At 41.3% G+C, this 15,892-nt stretch overlaps 1 protein-coding gene across 5 annotated transcripts in view; it reads right to left on the reverse strand.

Annotated features, from left to right (window-relative positions):
• Positions 1-621: 621 nt before the first annotated feature.
• The window catches only part of ZBTB44 (zinc finger and BTB domain containing 44), a 30,569-nt gene continuing 15,298 nt past the window's right edge, over positions 622-15,892 (reverse strand). For 3 of the 5 annotated variants that reach the window (XM_053269564.1, XM_053269563.1, XM_053269561.1), the window contains 4 exons: positions 12,016-12,100; positions 10,334-10,497; positions 8,341-8,641; positions 622-6,473 (listed from right to left, as the gene is read on the reverse strand). In XM_053269564.1, the coding sequence (XP_053125539.1) occupies positions 6,191-6,473; positions 8,341-8,641; positions 10,334-10,497; positions 12,016-12,100 (833 nt within the window). In that variant the 3' untranslated portion in view covers positions 622-6,190. The remainder of the gene's footprint in view (positions 6,474-8,340; positions 8,642-10,333; positions 10,498-12,015; positions 12,101-15,892) is intronic. The other 2 variants (XM_053269562.1, XM_053269565.1) reach the window with 2 other exon arrangements.

Below are 15,892 nucleotides of genomic sequence, written 5' to 3' on the forward strand. Positions count from 1 at the left end.
GTATCTGTGAGTATATCCATAAATAAGAACGTTGGTTCTCAATCTAGGCCAGACCTGCTCAATTAAGCTCCCCCAGATGATTTTGGACTACAATTCCCATAATTCCCTGCCACAGTGGCCAATAGCCAGGGATTATGGGAATTGTAGGCCAACAGGAGGGCTGAAGTTGAGCAGCCCTGATCTAAGCCTTCTTGATATTTAACTTCCTGATCACTATGAAAGCCAGGCTTCTGCCCTCTGGCAGGTACCACTTTGGGCACAGGCCATCTGGCCCTAGCTTACAGCTGCTCCTTGCCAAAGTATTTCTTGCTGCCCCTACCCTTGAGTCTCCTGAGCCAGTTGGAAGTTGGCAATGGCTGGGGCAGAGCTGGACCAAGCAGTCTTGGGGAAGGACTCATCCTCTCAGGTCATCCTTGGGCCACTGAAGGGAGCCTTGTTGGGGCAGGTCACTGGGTGGTTCTTACACAGCTAGGATTTTGCATTCCAGACAGCCTCCCTATTGCAACACTTAAATCTATGGGTTTACATGTTGGCCTTTGATCTATGGGCACAGCAAGTAAAGGTCTCTCTTGAAAATCATATGCATGGAGAGATGAAGAAATGACGACACAAAATAGGTGCTTACTCCATAAAACATTAATATTTTAATGAAAAAGCATCATGTTTCTATCCAAAGACACTCAAAACTAGTTTTTCTTCGCTCTTAATTTTGACTTATAATGGGACCAGTCTGGAGATTTTTTTTAATTTTTGAAAGTTTTTTTAAAGATTAAACAACCAGGCTAGCAAAAAAGGTACCCAATACATATTCTTCTTATATCAAACAAGCTAATATTTCAGTACAATGTAACTATACAGAATATATACATTACACAGAGAATCACAAAAGCGAACACTACAGGCTCAGAACAGATTTGAAAAAACCATGATATTCACATTGATTACAAGAACTCTAAAAATGATTGTAACAGTGAAACGGCACTTTAGTTTACAAAAAGTCACAAAAATATATATATATATAGCCACCAAGAACTATGGGTTCCTGAAAAATACTAATAGCCAGATATAGTATATAAAATGCAAAGTGTATTTCAACATTTAAAAAACAAAACAAAACAACCAAACTCAAAAAACATTTTTTTCCCATTAAGTCAATAAACATGCCAAGTAGCCTAGCTGTGGTCGGCACGGACAAGAGAAGCTCTATGAGATGGCAGCTGGTGACTGAAGACTGGTACAGTTAAAAGGGAGAGGGAGGGTCACGCTGTGGCTGGAGAGCCCCTCCAGAAGGAGATTCGTGCTTCTGTTTCTAGCTCGACTCCCTCCCCCTTTACGGTTTCTACCAAAGGCCCAGAGACAGGCAGCACTGCAAAAGTAGGGCCAGAAAGCACCCTCAGGCTTCTGTGGGCCACAGCTGTAGTCGGAAGAATCGGCAGCATGCGACATCCTAAACCAGACAGCGCCAAACCACCAGTTGGGAGGTGTGTCTAAATCCTGCAGACAAGAGGTCACAGCAGGGCTTCAAGAAAGCACCTGTAATGCAGCCACACCGCTGAGCGAGCTTTGTAAGACCCACTGAAGTACTCTGAAACCGTACAGAGAACTAAAATAAAAAACACACCAGAGTCTTTACTTTTTAAAAACCGGTTATTCTTGCATTTAAAAATAGATTAATATCAACTTTGTGTAAATACTAGCTTTATGCTACTGATGAGCTCTATTTATTTATGGATTTCTTCTATTTCTATCCCGCTTCCTGGCCGTATATCAGCGCCAAAGCCTTGTGGAAAGGCAGAACACAACCCTCCATCCAGGTAGGCACTGCATGTTCCGACAAGGCCTTAGGTCAGTAACTGCAACAACACTTGGTTCTGTCTGTTAGTTATCAGGATAAGAAAAGCAAGCCTTGCCTTCTGCAGAAAGGCAACCAAGGAGCAAAAATGGCCACTCCTTCATAACAAATGCCATCCAAACCATTTCTGGCACACCGAGTTCTTCAGACTCTGAGAAAGGGGCAGGGGAGGTAGGGGCGGGGTCTAACCCTCTACTATCCCGAGGCTGGTGAAGAAAAATTAGTAACCCCCCAAAACTGGCCAAAGCCACTATTTAAATTTCTTTTGCAAATGCATTGTTAAAAAAATACTATTTCAATCTCTTTGGGGGCCTAGGGACTATAGCTTCATAAAATATAATATAATATATATATTTATATATTTTTGCTACACTGACACTGGTTGCTTGAAAAATCAAAATTCACACTTACACTTTGTGGACTAAGGATAAGTGCCCAAACTAGAGCTATTCTCAAAGACTCAGCTGATATTATGCCCAGCAGTAGAATGGTGACCGTAACACTGGTCAGCCTGAGAGGTCAAACTGACTTCCAGAAGGGAAACAAGCTATTAGCTGGTGAGAGGAAGATGTTATGCTACATGAAACTGACACTGTTTGGGGGAACATAATCTCATCGCCAACCTATACACACTCTCTACAGACGTTAGTAGGTATAATGTGTCAACACATAAAAACCAAAACTAAACAGCACCGTTTAAGTCCTCACCACAGTGAGCAGCTTCTCCTCATTCTGTAAGAGAAAGGAAGAAATAACAGCGAGAGGTATTCACTCTTTCTGAATTCCAAATGGGAACGCACACTCTCCACCTTATTACAACCCTCACCTCCTGCCAATACACATGAATCACAGAGGGAAAGGTGGTACAGGACATTCTGAGACTTGGGGCATTATATCACATAAATAGTCCCCATTAGACTTCTATATGAACTTGGATTGTAACCAAACATCCAACAGTTGCTTCCAATAATTCCACTGCATCACCACAATAAATCCAATTTGACTATCTTGCACTAGAAACATTATTTTGCCCACAAAAGGTGATGCCTTGGACAGAACAGAATATGCTGACGTTTAATGTAATTTAGAGGACAGATAGCCAGCCTTTTATACCTAGGGGGCCATACACTTTAGCATCCAGCTAACCGGGGTTGGTTCATTCATGTTATCTGCAAAGGAACACTGGGGCAACCATCTTCCTTGAAGAGATCATTCTCTTTTAAGAGCTCAGGGTAGATGAGCGAAGGGTCTAAATGGAGGTGGATGTCTAACACATTAACCACTTTATGCATGGCTTTTAACTTGACTCAGGCTTGGAGGAGGAAGTGGCTTTTTCACAGCACTGGCCAGCAGGCTCATGCTTTTAGGAGCCAGATAGAATTCTTTTGGGGGCCAAATGCACTCCATGGGCCTCCAGCTGCACCCTGACTTAAAATATGTCATGCTTATTCCTTCCTTATTCTGCAGGTCTAAGCATACATGACCAGGTTCAAACTGTCCTACTTTGGACACATTATGCAAAGACCCAGCTCCCTTGAGAAGTCCATAATGCTGGGGAAAATTGAAGGAAAAAAGAGGATGACCAGCAGCAAGGTGGATGGACTCAGTGATGACAGCAATGAATGCATCACTGAGAGACCTTAAAGGCCAGGTTGAAGATAGATCATCCTGGAGAGAATCTATCTATGTGGTCGCTAAGAGTCGACACCAACTTGACAGCACTTAATCAATCAATCAAGCATACATACCTGGATGTTTTTAATTTGAAAGAAGCAGGGCTGCATTCTCAAGTTAAGAACATGTGTAAAGGGGTTAATATGTAGCCAGCATTTAGACCCTGAAACATTCTCCCACAGTATTTCATTTAAAACAACTGAAGTCTCTCTGTGACTCAACAAGGGAACATTTGCAGAATGTCAAAGGATAAAAACCAGTAGATACTTTTGGTAGGTAGATCTATGGACAGGGGGTATTCCTTTAACAGGTAACATGTATATGTACAAAACAAAAGCACCTCTCTCTGTGAAACAGATAATCGTGAACTGATCCTGTAAGGGGCTGAGGCTTAAAAAATACTGAATAAATACGACAAGATGTGGAATTATCTACCGTGACACAAGACAGTAGCCCATGGTTCATGCAAACAGTAACCATGTTCACTTTTACCCTTTCGTAAGGACCATAAGCATAAACTTGAGGTCAAGCAGAATTATGTATGTCTCCTTGTAGTGTTTTCCTTAACATTACATTTTCAGAAAGCAGTTTTCAGAAGATTTAAAACTTGTTCCTGTAGATCACCTGCTCTACATTTGCACATATTAAAATATATACTTTGTTCTAGCAAACTATTCCTCATAGTGGACTACAGGACAAAAAAGCACACACATTTAATTGCTTTCGTTCAAGCCAGTTTCATACTGCATTTATGGGATTAAAAGAAATGGACAGCCCAAAAGTTCTACAGCCAATGTAACTGATTTGCACTCCTCCCAGCCCCTCTGAGTGGAGACAAATGATGCATTTTATATAGGTCTATAGTCCTGAAAACAGGGAAAGAGCTTCAGGTAGGAAATCCCCTGCTGAAAACATTATCTTAACTAATCTGGAAGAGAGATTTAAAACTTTTTAAAAAAAATCTAAAATGAATGGGAAGAAAACTCTATTTAACAGGACACTTTAAACTTTGTTAGTTATCAGTCTGGAAAGCCCTTTACGAGAGTAGCAGAGAAGCACCAGAAACGTTCTCCTATTTATTACTAGCAGAAACATCACATTTATTTGAAACGATGACTTCTGCAGTTTCCCACAGACTTCAGTGATTGTTGCATGAACTATCAAGCCTACAATCTGACCTCTGCAGTTACTCACGGGGTGCCCCCCGCATTAGCCCTTTTCTATTTTACCCTCAGTTTGAAGATAATGTAAAAGTCAAGACACTGGCACCTCCTCAGATACAGCTCTCTCTCTCTCTCTCTCTCACACACACACACACCCTTTTTAATTAAAAAAAGCATTGGGTCAAGGGTTCTCAAACCTGGGTCCCCAGATGTTGTTGGACTTCAGCTCCCACAATCCATTGTGACCTTTGGCCATTGTGGCTGGGGATACTGGGAGCTGAAGTCCAACAAAATCTGGGTGGGGACCAAGTCTGACAACTCTGCTGAGGTGAATTATGAGGCTCAGATGTTTGAAGATGCTCAAAACTGAGTGAGCAAAAAAAGAATATAACTTATTTAAATTTCTAAGCCATACCCTCATCAGGAGATGTTGGCAACAAAATGGAAAACTGCTGGCCTGAAAATGCCCTCTTGTATGTTTACAACCTTTTATAAAATTGGGGTGGGGTGGGGGGGTGGGGAGAAAAAAATGGTGAGTCTTTCAGATTATTGCTTTCTGGAGTTCTGTATGTAGCCAGAATAATGGCTTTTATGGAGCCAGTTTGGCAAGGGTATAAACATGTTTTAGAATAGGAACATTTTAAAAAAATCATTGCAAACAGGCATTTCGTAAACAACCTCTATTGGGTTAGAAACTTGGCCTCTAAAAGAAAATAAATTGCTTGTTTTATCTAAGACTGCCCAATAAAACTGCAGTTAAATACATACATCGATGTATAACCACAAAAGAGTACATTAATGCACATTAATGTGCAAAAGCTCTTGTTTTTGTAATCTTTCTCCTTGTTATACTTTTCTGCTATCTCAAGTTGTTAAATAGCGCTACAATGCTTTATATTTTATGTACCACTTCAGAGAATAGAGATCCGGATAAATCTGTTGTCATGAGCAGTTTCTACAAGGAGTCGCGTACCACAAGGTGAGCATACCTGGGAATGTTTCTCCTTCCTTTGCTAAAGCTAATAATCAGCGAGACCAAAGTAATTCTTTCTAAGCAGCAATACCCAAAACTGTCTAGCAAAGCTAACCATCTGACTGTTCAGTACTTGATTTTTGATGTGTACTCTGCATCATTTGAAGAGCTTCAACACTTCTGCAAAAACAGGGTGGGGAAAAACCAAAAAAACCAATCCTTTAGTGATTACTTCTAACTGCAGAATCAGAAACTACAGATGTTGCTCGTGTGCGCTTGGCTTTTCTTTAGAAGTGCATGTGATGTTCTGACAGAACCTTACGGTGCATTCAGCCTTAAAATCTTTCCACAGAAGTGACCGTTTGGTCGTGAAAAATAGTGTAACATCTGTTGCAATTTATGGTTTTAACAGCATAGCTTAAAATAAAAAAGGGGTACATTCTCCCCCCTTCAGAAAAATTAAATTAAAATGTACAAGACCAAACACAGGCACTTTCCAAAAAGACAAAAATGAAACCAAACTTTGACTTATTCAATAGTAATAGACGAGAGCCCCGGTTTCGGGGGGTCATCTCGGCTGGCCTCGGCACTTGCAATAGTCTTTGGCTGCTCTGGCATGTCTTCCTCCTTCTCTGCCAACCCACCCAGAGGCCCCAAGGGGAAAGTGCTTTCACAATTCTGCGTTGAGGAGACCTGCGAAATGACAGGCATTTGGACAGAGGAGCTGCTTTCAAATCCATGCTCTCCTAGCTCATACTGGCCGAGGGTCTCTTCTTGTTCTTGGTTTAAGTAGTCCGGTACTAGGAAATCACTACAAGGGAAGTCAAAGGTCAGGAGAGACAGTTACTTGAGTGAAACATTGGATAGGCTTGTGCTATTTGGATAGACAGCATTGCAAAACAGAATGAGGAGGCTGGCTCCATAGCACAGTGCTCAGATTGCCTCAAGGGGGAGTGGTTGCTAGGGACCAGTCTACATCCTGTGGCTGCCACGTGAAGGACCTTTCACATCGCTCCACGTGGCATCATCACATGCTAAGTCATTGCTTTAGAGTGGCTCATAATGTCTTCATGCCATCACAAGCTCTCTTTTCATATGGTTGTGCGAGTGCCGAGAAACAGAACGTGCAGAAATTTCAAGAGGCCTCCATGTGCAGGCCAGAAGTTATAAACTGGCCCCAAGTTGCACAAATTTCATGCAGAAGTATACCTGGAGGTCTATTTTGCCCTTGTGGTAACTTCGTATCTGAGTGTGGGTTCAAATTCTGACACCTCCTCAATATACATGAGAAATGCATGGTGTAGGACTGTGAGATGCCAAATAGGTAGATATTTGGTGCGCAGTTGTTTTAAAGAAGAAAAGGATACGTAGAAGAGTCATTAATAAAGGAAAAAGGAAAAAGACCCATCAGTCATATTTAGACCACCAAGGACTTTCCACTAGCCTAAATAGCCCTATACTGCTATTATGGGGCAACTTACCTGTGAGGCAGTTGCTCTGAGAAGCACAGGGTGAAGAAATTTTGTAGGGGGGAAGCCTTGGTTGCTCTGAAACAGACTGTGGGCCTTCCTGTGCTTCCAATTTCTAATCTCAAGACTTGTAGAAGGACTGCAGAATTCCTAAATGGGGATGGGAGAATCTAATCAGCACACCGTGCTCCAAGCCAGGTTCTCCCATGACTTGTTGGATGGCTTTGTCTTCCACAAGCAAATGAGTGCAGTCCAGGGAAAGCTATTTCTGGTGTGTCAGGGTCACTGAATTTAATGAATAAATAAATTTTATTGATGAACATTTGGACAGGGGTTTCAATTCATTTATTTCGAAATGTTTGCTTAACTTGGTGAATGGAAAACTTAAGACACACTGAAATATGTTTAAAACGTCAAATTTAAACAAAATTATATACCAGCATTTCACATGTATGACAGAGTCAGAATCAGAAACCAACATGGTGTACATAAATATTTATAAGGTTTCACACACACTGAGAAACTGCTCTGTAAGAGTTTATTAAATCTGATGTTCTTTAACCAATTCTAGTTCAACTTTTTCAAAAGCTCGAAGTAAAGTTTCCACAAATGGTAGGTTTTAAAGGATGTCTTACTGAGCACGATCCAAGCATCAGTTTTAAATCCTACTGATTTCAATGGAAGAGTTAAGCATGCACTAATCTTTCCTACTGATAGCAGTAAGACTTTTAAAGGGCTGAACTTTTGTCTGGTGCCCTTTCTTTGTAAAACTACTTCATGTTAGCTGCATTTAATTTCCCCCTCATAAAAGTAGTATTTAAACAAAACTAGACAAAACCAGCCACCTAAAAAGTGCCCTTTTGCTTTTGGATGCAGCTCTTAAATCAGCTATGAAAACAGAAAGGCAAGAAGGGTTGTTCTATTCTGCACTGTGAACTTGCTCTTAAGATACTCCTGGACAGGGCAACTTATTTTGGCAAAGCAATTTGATTTAAGTTGTTTCTCTGATCTGATATATGTATTATATCGACAGTATACACACTCCAAAAGCAGAATAGGGATTACCGATGAGAGGGATGCAAGAGCCCACTGGGCTACAGGCACTGGCAACCTGATGGGAAAAGGTACTGTGAGCTGCCCTGAAAGCAGGAAGAGACGGTTTAGGAAAAAAAGCATGTTTCCCTGATAGGTTTTTGCTGTGCACCTCACCTGCTCTGGAAGTAGTTTGCTAGCTCTGACGCTTCATGGTTCAGACTCCTCAGATGAACGATTAAATTTCCAGAGTTGGTGAACATGGCGCCACATGTTTTGCACTCGTAAATCCGAGGCTTGCGGATAATGTGCCGGGAAACCCGCATGTGGTGTTTATATTCCCCGAAGGAAGTGAAAGTGGCACTACATATCTGGCACCGGAAACAGCGTTTACCTTCGTGCTTCAGGCGATGCATCTTTAGCGAATAAGCCCGGGTGAACTTTTTCCCACAACGGTCACACTGAAATGGTTTAATGCCTGTGGGAAGACAGTGGGGAGGAAAATGACATGCCACAACTGAAAACTATCTGGGTTACTATCAAAGTACCAGCTCCTACGAAGTGTAAGAGGACCTACTACAGCCATTCACAAAAAAAGCTGAAATCAGAAGCTTCTGATAGGAGGGAAAAAATGGTAGAACAACAACCCTGGCAAGGCTTTAAAGCAGGCTACTTTGGCCCTTCTGCAGACATTGGCCTACAACTCCCATAATCCCTGACTACTGGCCACAATGGTTGGGTACTGGGAGTTGTAGTCCAAAAACAACTGGAGAGCCAAAGTTGTGCAGCCCTGCTTTAAAGGGCTGGAAGCAATTTCCAAAAAGCTGGGGAGATAATTATTTGAACTGGGTGCCAAGTTAAGTCTCTAGTGATCAGATACTAGATATATAACTTAAATCTGCTGTACAATTTTAGTGGGGAACCTCTGGATCAAATGCATTGACTTTACTACTTTTTAAAGCATTTCCCATTTGAAAAAAAATCTTTTGGAGGGCCACAAATTTAATGACCCTCTTTGTAATCTTCACAATGCTCTTCTTGTAATAAGCAGGAGTTAGACCTTTTCTCTTCTTGCTGTTGTTGATGCAGACGGACTGTAAGTTCGGTAATACTGAGGCCCGTTCTGCATAATTTCTGATCTCAGTGCCTGCGTCATTTCAGTGCCTGCGTGCACTTTTAAAGCATTTCTAAATTTTCTCTTTGAAGGAAAAACCCTGCGTCCCCCAGTGCTGCTGCGCTTTCAGTTTCAGCATTTAGCCTTATTTAGTTCCTGCCGGCCCTGTTCAGAGCATAAGAGCACTACTCCTGGTGTTATCCCTTTATCAGAGTTTGATTGATTGATTGATTAATTACTGTATAGGCATAACATCAACAGTAGTACTCTTAATGCCCTGAACAGTGCCGGCAGGAACAGACAGGCACCTCTGAGGTTCAACAGCAGCCTCCAGAATTCAAAACTGAAGGAGGCTTGGCTAATATTTTGTCAATTTCACTGCCACTGTGGTGCAGTGAAAAAGAAACCAACTAAGCATTAATGTTTCAAATCCTCCTAATTTTTGCAACTCAGCCTGATCCTAACCATGTTTACTTGTGAGTTGATTTAAGGAGGTCTCATGTTAAGTCTGCTTGGTCTTTCAGGTTTAGGCTCTCCACTTTTACCCCTAAACAAAGTTCAAAGTACCTTAATCCCCCCACAGTTACTTCAGAGGCTGGGTGCTTCTTGCTCTCCAGTGTACATCTCCCAAGTTTTATTTATTTTAAGGGAGCAAACAGTGGCACAGCTATCCCCATATAGCAATGTTGTAATCATCAGAGCAAAGCACCCTTTTCATATTACTTGCAGCCGTCATTATGAAGGATTTGTGTAGTACTGCATAAAGGTTAAAATGAAGTTGGAACAAATTTTGCCAAGCGTGTGCAAAAGTGCAGGATGGTTCTAAGCTGTGGACTTTAGTCTACCCAATGCCCCTTTGGAGATATGTTCTAATTCTCAATCTCAGTTCCTTCAAGCTTCCAGCCTTCTAAAGGCTGATTCATTCTTAGATTTTGCTCTGTTTTTTAGTTTTCTGCCACTCACTCTGCTGATGGAGAGAATAAAGTACTGATAGTAGTGGGCTTTCAGACAGTAGCTACGTTGACATTTTGGAAGTGCAACAATGACAACTCTTACCTGAGTGGATGAGCATGTGCTGCTTTAAGTTCTGAATACGGGTGAATCGAACACCACAAGTTGGACACTGAAAAGGTCTATCAGGGCCATTTGGGCTGGGTCTCTCTGTGCTACTGGTTGAAGGAGCAATATAGAGCTGGTAAGGATATTGGACATTCTCCAATCTGAAGAGGTAAGCAATCACTCTTTTAGAAGTAGATCGGGGGGGGGGGGGGCGCGGCGGGGAAGAGATGTGAAATTTAAAAATACAAAAGTGAATGTACAACAGGAAGTTGGTATAAACAGCCAGTTAAGAAGGGGAAATGATCTATGGCATCAAACAGTTTTCAGTGCACAAATCCACTGCAATGGAATTCTTATGGTAACTGATAAAGAGCAAGTGACCAGTGCATGAAAATGAGGGCTTGCCAATGAAGTACTGTCACAATGAATTTGCACCCGAGTAACTGCTGCACCAAACATTCTGAGAGCCCACAATTGCAGGCATAATAGTATGCATCACATTTGGGGAGCACCAGTGAGTTCAAGAGTGTGGTTGAGGCGATGAAACATTTTGATTCGAGACATGGGTTTAAAATCCCACCTCAGGCCTGAATTATTCTAGGTGGTCTTGGGAAAGTCACTAACTCTCCTCAATAAAAGTGATATAAAATAACATCAGCTGTAAAACAGCAATAAAAACGACTCATCACAGGCCTGTTATGTGGAGAATATACATAACTGAGAACAGTAGACTATGATAACAGTATTTAGCAATGCAATCAATTATTTATATTTATTACATTGGTATCCCAGTCTTACTCCAAGGAGCTCAGAATGGCATACATGGGAGCTACTCCATTCCACTCCGTGCCCCACATCACCTTAGTCAGGGTGGCTAGTCTGAGAAACAGTGACTGTCTTATGGTTATTCACTAAGCTTTGTGACTGGAACAGGAATTTGAACTCAGGTCTCCCTGCCCCAAAGAGAACATCACAGAAATTTTACAGTATACTAGCATAATAGCACCAACCTTACCAAGGAAAAGTTAAGCAAATGGCAAAACTGGGAAGCTATTTCATCAGCAGCATTCATTGGGAAACATGGGGCATAGTTTCTGACACTCCTAATAATTATGCTCAGGAACACAGTCAAAGGCAGGAAAAAATATTGCCCATATTTTAACTGATCTTTGGTTACCTTTGAGAAGTAGGCTAAACATTCTCATGTCCATTACAGTATTTACATATATACAAGGGCTATGCAAATCAGCCCCAATTCAATTTGGGGACTGCACAGGATTCTATTTGGCACTTGGGACTAAACAGCAACTTGAACCACTTTGGCTGTCCTCCCTTGATCCCTTACCTTACCAGTAGGAGACTGGTGCAGCTGCAATGATGTGACGAATTTGGAAAGAACTATCAGAAAAAGATTTTAATTCATCTTTGGGCAGTCCTTTTTGATCTCAAGCTGCTAGACCTGTCTTCTGCCAGTAACTAAAGTAGTTATGGAAGGGCTGCTGAAGTGAAGCGGTCTCTGTTGGTCCCAAATCTGCCAGTAATTAGAATCAAATTCAGCCAAAGTATTCTGCTTTGCTTTGGAGAGGAGTATCTGTTCACAGCTTTGCACATCACACACACACACACACACACACACACTCCCCTACCTATGCAGAATGTTATGCTGTATGGGTACATACCTGTCATCATCATCTGCATGAACATTGCCGCCAGAGGTACTCTGGAGTGTTGGCAGTCCCTCAGTGACCCCTTCATCTATTGAACCTAGGCAGTTAAAGAAACAACATTCAGCAGCATAATGGAAGTAAACACTCCCAAATGTGGGCCAATTCACACAGGGTCTCTCCACATCCTCCCCACACTCCGGTCATGGGGACAGGACAGCAAAGCCAAACTTACTATTACTATAATATTATTAATTAGTTACATTTATATCCCATCTTCCTTCCATGACAGAACTCCAGGTGGCATATGTGGAGGTTCCCACAGTTTCCACTCAGGCACTGACCAGACTCTAAATAATTGAATTTAAGCAGTATATCATGTACCTCCTGATGCCCTGGAATGTTAAACTGACAAGTTAAAGATGCAATGCACAGAGGCAAGGACAATCAGTCAATACCCATGAAGTAGTTACTAAAACCCCAAACCCCTCCTCATAAGCTTTCTTTCCCAACTCTGGCCACCAAATAACACATTGGGAATGCACTGATATGCAAGCAACAAACAGCCCAATCCTATGAAGTACAATGACTTGGAAGCAAGATGCACTAAAATCAACAGCATACATGCATAATTCCAGCATAAATTCCAAGCATACATGTCTAGGACATTATTTAACACAGTCAAACAGTGATGTTTTCACTCTGAATTTAATTCTTCATAGCCACCTTGGGGATTCTAGTTCAGAACCAAATGACAGAGCAAAAATATTTCATTAAATAAAATGTCACACAAGCACCAACATTTATCATATTAAACCACACAAAAAAGTAAAACAGTTATTTTTTTACATTAGTTTTGTGGTTGGAACAGGAATTTGAATTCAGGTTCCAAAAAGAAGCACAATATTGTGATTGTGCGCCTTTTTGCCTATCCACTCTCCAACAGGAAATGAGATTGAGCACCACAAACTAGATTGCCTGGGGTATGGGGTTGAGTTAAAAAAAAATTGGCATGAAGATTGAGACTATCTCAAGATCTTCTGAACATATGGTGCAGGTGGTACTGCATGTTCTTCTATGGAAAATGCACATCTTGAAGAAGATCAATTGATAATGAGTGCAGCATTGGACAGACCAAGCATGGGCAGCTTTGGACAGACTAGGGATGTTAAATATCATATGTCACTTTCCTTGACAAAACAAGCCTGGTCACCTTTTTCAAAGTGGAGGGTCCTGGTCAGCTCATGATTTATGACCGCATGTTCACAAGAACATGAATGGAGATTCACATGCAGAAAAACATAAGAATATAAACCCCTTGTAAAGCAATACAGCACTGTATCTTCACTTGGATGTGCATTTCAATTTGATGAGTGATAGCCACACATAAATCATCTTTGTTGGATCAGATTGCAACATCCTGGATTCTCTCTAATCTCTTCACTGCACTTTGCTATATAGATAGATAGATAGATAGTGCACATATGGCAAAAAAGTGAGTTGGAAGGTAGGCTGTATTAAATATATATATTTAATACAGCCTACCTTCCAACTCACTTTTTTGCCATATGTGCACTGAAAGGCTTCTTCTTACATGAGTACTGATACCAAGAGAAAAATGGATATGCACTCTCCATCAGATATGAAAAGCACACAAATAGAAAAACAATCACTTTCCCCTTTTAAAATACAAGCAAATTGGGGCCAAAACTGTTTTCCCCAACTGTTCATATGTATGTTAAAGGGGAAAAGCAGTGATCTATAAATTTCCTTATCTGACAATCTATCAGATACATATGTATTTTGAACTTGGAACCTCAGTACAGAATGCTGCATAAGCAGCAGTTCTCTTCCTTCTTATATTTTATTATTTGGTTTCTCTCTCTTTTCTTGAGGAAAAACATTGCCAACTCTGAAAATCATACCAAGTCCAAGGAGGCAAAATATCCCCATCTCAACCAACTGTACTGCAAGGAGTTGTGATTTTTCCTAAAAAAAACACCACCACCCCAAAGACCTAGGTGAATGTCCCAGCATAGTGCCCTTCCCCTTTCGTGCAACTGTGCAAAATAATGCAGTGGGACTTACTTCCAATTAAACACGGACTGGATTGGGTTGTTAACTACACTAACATCTGTCTCTTATGCATTACCACCTGCCTTTCTCTAGTGATCTTTGCCCAGAAGTGGAAGAAGATCAAGCAAAAAGGAACAGAGAACATTGCACACATCCATGAGAGACTGCAGTGCAAGCTACCAGAAATGCCTCCTAGGGAAGAACCCATGGAAGTGAACAACAATTGTACAAGAACACAGTGTTTATTTCACAAGGGTTAGTGCAGGCACACACTCCTGCTGGACTGTGTTCCTCATTCCCATGCAAAAGTGTAGATGACAACACCCTCTTGCAGATAAATTTCTACTGGCTGGCCGCTTGCATAGAGGTCTATCCTGCAAAACATCAGAGGAAAAGGATGGTCTGGATCCTGAACCTGAACCTCCTTTACAGGTCTGTTTGATGACAATAAAAAGGCATCAAACAATAAAGGGAAGCTACCAAAACAGATATAACAACAGAAAAAATAAACAGTGGTAAACCAAAGCAGAATCAATAACCAAGTAAACATCTGTCATACAGATTTCACGCAATATATCCTGGAGTTCCCAACATACACACTTCATGCCTTATTTTTTAAAGGAGATTATTTCTGGAGGCACCTTCAACCTAGCCTCCTTCTCAGCGCACCCCAAATGCCTGGAATCTTTGAGCGTGCCTTCAAAACTCCCAAGAGTTCCTGGAACTGACTGAAGTTTGACATTCTGTAGCAGCAGCTGCCTGATATAACCACAGAGTTCTATATAAGCGAGGATTTCCCCGTTCACTTCAGTGTTGGAAACTTCTTGGAGTGCAGATATTCACAGTGCATGCAGAAATGACCAGGGAAGCCCTTGCCCACTGAGAGCTCTGTGCTTATCGGAGCAGATATTTAGACTGAGACCCTGATCTGTTACAATGGTGGGACTAAGTCCTTAAACCTTTCCCCCTTTGACATTAATTTCAGCAGGACTTCTTTTCTTGTTCACGGAAGTTTGCATTTTGTCTTACACAATGCAGGAAACTATATACTATTCTATTCATGCAATGATTTCACATGACTGAACACATGTCACTGGCAACTTCTTTCCTGAACTCCCACTTCCATGTGTTTAAGGGCATGGGTCAGATTACATCAGTCTAGTGAACCAGCTTTCTGCCAAAGGCTGCCTGAAAATAAATTCTGTTTCCCCCATTAATTTATAAACCACACACTCACATTTCTCACAGATTAGGTATAAAGAGCCTAGTAAGCTAATGTATAACACATTCACAGTTGTGTGCCTTCTTCAAGGCAACAGAAAAAGATTCTCAACTATTAAGTCTGCAAACACTCTGGTAGGTGAAGCAACTTAATTTGAGCAGAAATGCTACCAATATAGAATGTCAACACAGGAGTTATTCAAAGCGTGATGCAAAAATAGCAACATAAATATGTTGAGGCATGTGCCAATGGAACACTGTTCCTGCTTCCTTAAAGCAATGATGCAGCTGAAGGAGTATGACTGTATGGTTCAAACATTTCCTCCCTGAAAGGAACAAGGCAGAGGCAAGTCACCATTGCCTTTGTGGTGCTATGCTCACTCGATTAAAGATGCAAGTTGCAGCAGAGGCAATCCAAGACTTACTTGCAAAGGGGATTAATAAATATACACCTTTATGATCACAACACTTTGGACAGAGTATGAACTCCTGCAGACTGGGCAAAGAGGTATCTTTTAAAATGGTGCCTCTCTTAGAGTTGTCAGGGAGAAAGCAACTGTTGCCTTCTAGCCCCAACACAGCTTCACTCCAGGGG

Source organism: Hemicordylus capensis, chromosome 8, assembly GCF_027244095.1.
Source record: "Hemicordylus capensis ecotype Gifberg chromosome 8, rHemCap1.1.pri, whole genome shotgun sequence".
Lineage (NCBI taxonomy): Eukaryota > Metazoa > Chordata > Lepidosauria > Squamata > Cordylidae > Hemicordylus > Hemicordylus capensis.